At 39.4% G+C, this 9,898-nt stretch overlaps 1 protein-coding gene across 1 annotated transcript in view; it reads left to right on the top strand.

Moving 5' to 3' along the window:
* LIN28B (lin-28 homolog B (C. elegans)) overlaps positions 1-8,844 on the top strand; it is a 74,758-nt gene extending 65,914 nt beyond the window's left edge. The window contains exon 4 of the mRNA XM_015572723.1: positions 6,276-8,844. Coding sequence (XP_015428209.1) covers positions 6,276-6,645 — 370 coding nt within the window. The 3' untranslated portion in view covers positions 6,646-8,844. The remainder of the gene's footprint in view (positions 1-6,275) is intronic.
* The last annotated feature ends 1,054 nt before the right edge of the window (positions 8,845-9,898 follow it).

Raw genomic sequence — 9,898 nt, 5'->3', positions numbered from 1 at the left:
AGTAAGCAGGGTTTGCTGATGGTAAAAGGTTGTGGGCTTTTATGCTGTCAAAGTCTAAAGTTTCATTCCCAGTAAGGAAATAAGATTTATACAAATCGTTCCGCTTTCCTCCTCCCTCCCTTCCTCCCTCCCTCCCTCCTTCCTCTCATCCTCCTTCATTCCCTTCTTTTCTTCTTTTCTGGGGCATCAATAAACTCTTGAAACAATATTTTGGGATATTTATTCTGTTTGAACCACAGTCCTTGTGGGTGAGATTATAGAGTAATCCCTTGGTAACGTTGTCAGTATACGGCTGCGGTTCTCAAGGAGCATCACACTCCTATCTCCAGAAGCCTTTAAAAAGTACTGGTGGCCCCCCGACTGCTGACGTGGGTCAGTGGTTGGGCGTCATATGGTTAAGGGAAATGGAAAATTATTGAATGATTCTTGAGACAAAATTTTCCACATAGAAAGTACCAAAAAGGTAGAAATAAAACTGGCCATTGATAGTGAAAAGTCTGGACTGGACTAGTTTCAACCTTTCATCTCAAAGAGAGAATCTCACTTCCCCACAGCATAGTAACAGAGCAGCAACCCAGATCTGAAGGACGATCTACTTCCAGTCTCTCTCTCTCTCTCTCTCTCTCTCTCTCTCTCTCTCTTTAAATTCAGGTCCCTATATGTTTTTAGAGTTACATATAATAAATTTACATCAATATTGTTGGGTGTAATGTCTTTATGCAATTAAAATACAAATGAAATTTATTATTTCAGTTAAAATTCCCTTCTACATAAACCCTCTGAGTGTTAATGTTTTTTCATCAATACAATACCTACTTCATAGGTTTTGGGGGAGGACTAATTATATCTTACATTTAAAACCTTTTGCACAGAATCTGGGACATAATAAGCTCTCAATAAATTGAACCTATTATCATTTCTATTAAATATTTTTTTGCCACTATACTTAGGAGGAATATATAAAATGTTATTTAAATGTTTTATTGTTTAATTGGCTTATAGTCTTAGGAGTTTGGGTGTAAGAAAAATGAAATAAAAGAAACAGAAATTCACGTAAAAGAATAGGTTGCTTTGAGAGAGGTCAGAAAACGTGTGTGCTGTTGAAAGGCATTTCCAACTGTGTGATTCACCAGAGTTAATTCTCACTCTCCTCTTGGTCTGTTGGAGCAGATTTTGTGGTGTGGACAAACTATATGCAAGTGTAAATTTAGATGGTTGGGAGCCATCAGAACAAAATGGGGCGTTCACCTGGAAGGTTGGCCGTAGGATCTGTCTCTCTTACTCTTAGGAGATCAGAGTGGGCAGATCACTTCTAAAAGAAGCTCCACTCGGGATCTTCCCTTTTCCTCATCTTTCTTGGGTCCTCCCACAACATCTCTGCCCATCCACCTCCCTCCTACCACCACACTGGGATCCAACACTCCCGCGTTGGGTTGATTGACACACAGTTGAATTAGATAACAAGTGTTCACACATCTATACTAATAAAAGGGTAAAATGCTAATTAGAGTGGACATCTACCGGACGTCCCTCCAGACAAAGCCGCAGCGGCTGTGAGGGCCGAGGCTCAGGCAGCTGTGGGCCGCTGTGAAGGGCTGAGGCTGAGGCCGGCAGTGGCAGCAGCAACAGCAGCACAGTAATGGGGGCGGTGCCTCCCCCCATCCACCAGGTCGCCTCCCACAGAGGGAAGCCAGACTGGGGGGCCAAGGCAGAGGCAGTTAGGGGCGATCAGACCAGCAGGGGGGCAAGTTAGGGGCTATCAGGCTGGCAGGGGATCAAGTTAGGGGCTATCAGGCTGGCAGGGGGTCAAGGTAAGGGCAATCAGGCCAGCAGGCAGAGGGGTTGGGTTAGGGGTGATCAGGCAGGCAGGCAGGCGAGTGGTTAGGAGCCAGTGGTCCCGGATTGGGAGAAGGATGTCCCAGATTGGAGAGGGTGCAAGCCAGACTGAGGAACTCCCCTCTGTCCATGAATTTCGTGCACTGGGCCTCTAGTATTAGAATAGAAAACTATAGACTTGAGGAATGTTATTAGTATTATTTCTGGATTTTAGTTGGACTGTCAAGATTAAAAATGATAAACAATCTCTTCAGAGTCAGTTATCTTTTCCTCGAATTAGTTTCTGAGGTTCTTTCCAATCTGGCTTTTCTTTAGCCCTCTAGCCTCCTGTTTAGAAATTTCATTGAATTTTTTTTCTTCTCTCACTTTTCTGGAGATCTTTATGTACTCCTTTCCCATATTCACCCCTTTTTCGCACCCCATAGCTTCTTCCCCCACACACACTCCCCCCCCCCAGTCTATTCTTTCTCCCTGATGTTGCTTTATTTACTATTCTTTCAACATGTCTTTTCTCTTGAGGAGCTTACAGTGCACTGTAGTATCCTTATTCTTAATGCCTCCACCAAACCCCAAAGAATGTAAATTTAAATTTCCAAATAAATTCTTACTAACCTAGCACCTTATAAATACTTAGAAGCACCATTTTATCCATTAAATTTTAAAACGACAAATCTGGCTGTCTATCTGTGGTATCACCCCTCTGCCCAGATTTTCAAAATCACTTTTGGGACCCAGGGGAAACACACAGTTGATGAATTGTTTCATTTAAGCTATTGAGGTATTACCTAAGAACCAATGTTTCTGTGTAATGTCTATAGAATCGAGTGGTCTTTAGTTGAGCTCAGTTCTAACCATTATGGTTTCACTCAAATATAATTTACTTATTTTGGATCCCCAAACTTGTAAGTTTTTCAAGGATCTTAGTAGATCTGGTTTCTGAATCAGAGTTTTCATTTTTATTATAGAATCCTCAAAACTTCGGCTATGTTATGATTAACTTAGTAGGTGTTTGGGCTTAGTTTATTAAAATTCACCTAGTTATTTCATAATGTAATTGATATTCCTAAAGATGTAAATCTAAAAGATCTGTTTTTATGTCTTTTGCAATTTAGGTGCTTCTACATCTATTGTTGGCATTCTTTCATTTAAAAATTTTAATCTTATTTTGATAGTCTTTTAAAAATTGACTTCAATTTGATCATCTTCCATTTTAAGTATCTTATGAGAAGTAACTTAATAAGAACGTCCTATGCTAGCTCTTTATAATTAAAGTATAAAGAAATTTTATGAAGAATTTGATAAAGTTCTAAGATTAATCTGAACATTTTAATTTATTTTTATCTTTAATATGTAAGAAAATATCCTTTGTGACATTGGTTGATCATTTTGTAAAATACTTAACACTAGTTGGGCTATGGGAATACACACAGGCTACGTTCCTTCTACGTAGCCTTTTGCTTGTGAGTCTATCCTTATGCAGGGGTGAGCAAAAGTAAGTTTGCAGTTGTAATACAAATAAATAATAAAACAAGAATAAACCATTTCTCATACTCACAGCTATAAATGTACTTTTGCCAAGCCCTGTTTTTCTGAAGTGTGTAGGTACAGATGTGCATGCATGGCGTTTTTATGCTCCCATCACAGTGTAATTCATTCACATCAACAAAAGCCCGATTTGGAGGTGTGGAGAGGGAACAAAGGAGACCAGTGCCTTGTAGAGCTTCTATGTGTATGTGGTCTGGTATCATTAATGGGCTGAAAGGTAACTGAACATTTCCATTTTGGTGTGAGTCCCTTGGGAAAGAAAAAGGTTTTATAATGGAGTGTGATCTGCACTCTTCCTAAGAGTGATTGACACTGAATGATTAAGTAGAATAGGAGAATGAATACCACTCCTCCCCTTTAAAGGCGAAGCATATATACACTAAATGTAAATCTTTTCCGTGTGGAAGGCAGTCTGGCTTAGGGATAGGGTATATCTGAAGAGCTGGGGGGCGGGAGGGGGCGTTAACCAGGCAGGTCAAAATGCAAGGAAACCAGAATTATATAGTATTCTTCAAAATAACTTTTAAACCCCAAACGTAATGGTAAATGCACATATAGAATATGATGGAAGACCCCATTTGTGAAAGTGGGATCTTGACATCAGGCCCTTGGTAAATGAGTGGCAAATGGTCCTCTAAATTGGAGAGCACAGTGCCTCCCACAGTGACTGACGAGATGGATGTGTCTGCAGGAGAGCCTGCTGTCACGGAAGCCTTTAGCCTATTTTCTCTTTCTTCGAAAATGAGCTCCCAACTGGATGTTATCCTCAAGAAAGTGAATTTAATTCAAAAGGAGATATTTTATAGATGGGCAGATTTAATTTAAAGATCCACTTATCAATTATAGAATATGGGAAAACATTATTATAAGTAATATGATTATATTTCTGAAAGATGCCATTTTTTAGTGTGTTATTGTGGGGACCTGAATTTCAAGCATTAGTAATTTTTATTCTTTAAATTTGCACTATCTTTTTAAACACATGCTTTAAACAATAGTGAATCTTTATCGTAGTATTAATTACAAAGTTTTATTTATTATATGAAGGTACATAATTACACAATAAATAATTTAACCAGAAAAAGTACTTTATTGGTTTCCCCGTTAATTTTTGAAAATGTGATGTATTTTCCCCCTAGATAAATACTTATTAATATTGCAAATAATAAAAGCCCATCTTGTGAATTCATTATTCTCACAGCTATAAGAAAATAAGGTAGTATTGGTGAGAAGCAAGCTGTAGTTATCCTAGTTTTTGCTAAGTAAAAATCACTCTTTATAACTTATCCCAGAAAATAAAATACTAAGTATTCTACATATATTGCTCAGTAGATTAGTAGTAGCTTAGTAATTTGTCTTTGAAATATATAGTAATATAACTTATTGAGCTTGCTATTCTCACACACACAGATCTAATTACAATTAATTTTTTTTGTCAATAGTCTTAAGCTGACTCTCATAGTTACCACTTATTTTGCCATTTTTAAAAAACTTTGTGATCTGTTTGCGCTTCCTAATGAGAATTATGGAGACATAAATGTATTTTGAAATAAAAAGTTCTTAAGACACTTCATTTGGAGACAAATTAATAAGCAAATTCTATACTCAACAAGTAGATTAAAATCTTTGTAATTTTGAAATTTTATTTTCTCCACTTTAGCTGTTTTGTTGTTTTTAATATAAAAATTTAAAAGAAAGTCTGACTGGAATTAAGCAAATATATCTTCCAAATAATTTACTTGCTCAGTTTTTAGATGCTAAGTCAATTTTTCAAACATCTAATATAAAGTTATGCACCCAATGTGTATTTAAACACTAATTAAGAATGGATTTATGTTTATTTCAATTTAGAAGAATTACTCTAGAGAAAAACTAATTTCTTACAGTAGAAAATAAGATAAATTCTTTCCATCACTGACCTATCATCAACCTTTTAAAATCCAATCTAAGTAGTCAGCTTTCTTTTACAGCATTCTGATCAGACACTTACTGTACTACTCTAAAATTATTTGGTAATTTTCCAGATATCATTCACCATAGACATATGATTTCCCTACGTATCAGATTTCCCTGCATTGCTTAATTTGGACAAAGGAAAAAAATTCTTCCAGTCAACTGGTTTCCATCGTCAAAATAATTAATACCCAAAGAAAGGTTGTACAGTGGTGGGCAAACTGTGGCTCGGCAAACCGTGGCTCGCGTGCCACATGCGGCTCTTTGGCCCCTTGAGTGTGGCTCTTCCACAAAAATACCAGCTCTTCCACAAAATACCGACTTCTGCGCATGGGCAACGAAGTTTCAATCTCACCGAACGGGCGCGCCCGCACGTGGTATTTTGTGGAAGAGCCACACTCAAGGGGCCAAAGAGCCGCATATGGCTCCTGAGCCGCGGTTTGCCGACCACGGGAAGCTGATAAAATAGAATTTGTTGTATAATTTTCCCAATTGCTGAGTACATTGTTCCATGTTTCTATGTCTCTGGATCTGTTTTGTTCATCAGTTTATTTTGTTTTATCCTTCGAAAGCTAGCTGTTTGCTCTTGTGTTGAGCATTGGCTGCCCTCTAGTGGCTAACTTGTGTTTTTTAAAATAACCCGTCAGATCTTGAAAAGGAGTAATTTCTGTATGGAAGTGATTACATAGCCTTTCGTGTTTTACATTGACTGGTGTGTCAAGTACAACTGGCTTCATAACTTTGCCGGAGCGTTTGGGTGATGATGGCCTTCGAAACACATGGTCTGGTAAATGGCCTCACATACGTACTAAAGAAGGCACATGAAAATGAGCGAATCTCATGGACAGCTTGTGTGGGGGGGGTATCTTTTTACATACATGAATAACATCTGATGACACCTCCTCCCTGCTTCTAAGATGTTTTCATTATTCTTATTGCAGATGCTACAACTGTGGTGGCCTTGATCATCATGCTAAGGAATGTAGTCTACCTCCTCAGCCAAAGAAGTGCCATTACTGTCAGAGCATCACACACATGGTGGCCAACTGCCCGCATAAAACTGTTGTGCAGCCGCCGGTCAGTTCTCAGGGAAGACAGGAAGCGGATTCACAGCCATGCACTGCGGCTTTCCCACGGGAGGTGGGGGGAGGGCACGGCTGTACATCACCCCCATTTCCTCAGGAGGCGAGGTCCGAGATCGCAGAGAGGCCAGGCCGGTCCCCTCAGGAAGCTTCCTCCACAAAGTCATCGGCAGCCCCCGAAGAACAAAGCAAAAAGGGGCCTTCTGTCCAAAAAAGGAAAAAGACATAACCCTTCTTCTTAATGTATCGCTTTCTCTCCCCGGTTGGGAAGTCTACCTCATGCAAGCATAGGGGAACAGTATTTCACAAACTGCAGCTGACCTGGGATTTTTAACTACTGTTGAGGAACTGTGAATTTTTTAAACAGACAAATCACTCTAAGCAAATTACATTGGAGCAGGGTGTCATGTTTGATGTAATTCAGAGAATGAGATTCTATGTATTCCCTATATGTGCATGTGTGAGAGGGAGAGAGCCTGAGTCTCTGTGTGTAGGAGGATTTATATAGCAATGGAGACATATATATATAAAGAGCGTTTGTCTTTATATATGTGTGCATAGAGCTACAAGCACACACCCTCCCTCACAGAATTTAACGTCCCCAAGAATTGAAAACTCGTGGGAAGCATTTTATTTAGATGGCTTCAAAAATAACCCCTGGAGTTTATCTTGAAATACCATTCCCTTTACCTTACATACAAGTAAAAACATGATTGTTACTTTTGTGTGAACCAAAGGATACTTCAGATCTCAGAGCTGCCAATCACATGGTACTAAAGGTTTTTAAATCGTCAGTTTTCCCCAAGTTTGGGATTGCCTTTTTTCTTGATATCCATAGAGTGCTCCCACCCCTTTTGAAGGCAGTACCTTAACTCCACATGCCTCTGACTGCCATAAGCTTTTTGAATCTGGGATACGTATTTCCAGAAAAGACAATGAATGTGTAATTTCTGTGCCGATATTTCAATGTTTTTAATTCATATATTTTGATTGTAAATTAGATACATATTAAGAGAAAGGAAGGGGGAGGGCAATGTAAAAATGTAGTGACTTGATTGTTTTCAGTGGTATTTTGATACCAGCTCATAATCTTTCACGTGCTGTGAGGTTTTGTAAGGGGTTGTGGCAACAGCAGCTTCCCTTGACTAAGTCAGTCCTTTTGACCATCACTTCGAGCAGGGGCCCTCCCTGTTTACTACTGAAGACCTTGGAGAAAAACTCCAATAGTTTGGTATATATTTTGGTGGCGATTTTTATTCCCCCTGAAGAGTTACCTAACTTGTTTTTAAAACAAACAAAACAGCAGAGATATGACTAGAATGCCAGGGTTGAGAGTAGACATTATTGATGCTCACAATTGCCCAATACGTATAACCTTGAATACATTAAAAAGTGCAGTGTTTGGTGGCAGGAAACTAGAGTGACGAGCTGGGCCAGAGGTACCAGAACCTCTCCTTGCAGCGAGCTAGAAGGATTTTATACAATAAGATCAATCTAGAGAGTTCCCTGTTACCATGCTGAGGGGACCTACATGGTGGATTCAGGATGAACACGCAGTGATGGCGATAGGCTTTGCAGCTTGGTCCTCGGTTATATTAATAAATTGGCTGGGGAACAATCATAGTATTGGCCCCTTGTGGGTTTCAGTCACTTTGGTGTCATCCTCGTTATAGGTGTTATGGGTACTTTACTGAAACATCTCCAAGAAGGTACCAATTATAACGCTTAACATTGGCAATAAATATAGTTTTGTATGATGAGCCTGTTGGTGTAAGCTCAGATAATCAAAAAGAAAGAGAAAGAAAGGAAAGAAAGAAAGAAAGAAAGAAAGAAAGAAAGAAAGAAAGAAAGAAAGAAAGAAAGAAAGAAAGAAAGAAAGAAAAGAAAGAAAAAGAAATGGCATAGTTCAGGTATGATGTATTCTACCTACCAATGTCCGCTCCCTCTCCCACTTGTCCTTCCACGTAGACCTGGGTAGTTGCTGCTGTGCCAGCCAGCCGGGCAGAAGGAGCAATGCCCGGGGTTGGGCCGCCAGTCCTCCACAGCTCAGCCTGAACTCCGCGTCAGTGTTTGTGAGAATCTCCACAGTATGTGCTGGAATATCAGTGTGCTGTGATGCAACGCTTACCTTTGACGACATTGAATGTGATATAGCTGTAGAGAAGTCCGTCCTTGCCTTACGTGAGGATTGTAAGCGTATTTAAATTATGTAGACAAATCAAAGTGGCATTGCTTAATTTTTAGCAGGTATAATAAGCAGGTGAACAGTAAAAATGCAAACCATAACAAGTCACTTTGAAAATCCAAACCAAAGTTTCTTGACCTTAGAGAACTATGGACTTAGAGAAGTTATGGACTTGAGAATTGGGCATTCCCTGTTTCCATATTAAAAAGTGCAGAGCTGAGATCATGATTTTTTGTGTTTTTTTTTTTAAAGAGTATAACTGTGGACCTATGGGTGCAATTTGAAATCATTTTAAGCATTTTACAAGACTGAACTAAGAGCACATACCAAACCTATCTTATGATTAAAAGTTGGTTTTATTTTTTATATAAGAATATTATCACTATTGCATAACATACTCAGGACAAAGAACTTTGCTCAGGGAACATACCATATATGATCTTGTTGTTGTTGTTTCTTTACAGAATAGTCTACAGTCCTGCTTACTCAAAACAAACCAAATAACTTTGACCTTTGTATAAGTATTATATACTGATGTTAGTAATGACTACCTCTGTTTGATGTAGATCAAAATTTCTGAATTTAAGATATCAGTTCTCCTATTTCTATTTCATGTGAAAAGTACTGGACAGTAGAATTCCTGAACTCCTTGTATATGTGAATATCACAGATGTGAGCACAGTGTCCATTTTCATGGGTGAAATATAACTCTGTTTACAACAAAAGGCTACCTCATCGTTGATGCATAGCACACCTTTATGCTGCTCCAGCCTTCCGGTGGCTGATCGCCCTCTGGTACAGAGCCTCTCTATGGTATAGATAGCAGTTCACCAACTGCATGTTTCTGACAAACACTTGTGAATAATGAAGCATCAAGCATCTCACTTACTTAGCAAAGCCTCCAAGCATTTCCTTGAACTGATCATGTACTTAGATGAAAGAATTATGGTCACTCTTCCCCTTAAGCAACGCAGCACAAAGAAGCAATCTTGGAAACAGCTGCTGTGCCCAGAGGTTGAGGCAGGAAGGGGTGGCAGGAGGAGAGGCTGGTGTCTGAGTGCGTTCATGCTGGGCAAACAGTATAAAAGATGCCAATCTCCTGCATTTGTGTCTGTGCTGCCCTGAGGCCAAGCATGTTGCAGCATTATTGCCCTAGGCACACAGCTAACTAGTGCCAAGGAGTGGACATAGAGTGATGTGCAATGCCATTTCCAGCTACTGAGGGGTCGGGCTGTGTGAAGCATCCGTTTACAGGGGTTGGGCAGGGGGGTCTGTGAGTTAGTTGCTCCTTGACCTC

Source organism: Myotis davidii, unplaced genomic scaffold, assembly GCF_000327345.1.
Source record: "Myotis davidii unplaced genomic scaffold, ASM32734v1 scaffold68, whole genome shotgun sequence".
Taxonomy (NCBI): Eukaryota; Metazoa; Chordata; class Mammalia; order Chiroptera; family Vespertilionidae; genus Myotis; species Myotis davidii.
This window is presented reverse-complemented; position numbering and strand designations above follow the sequence as displayed.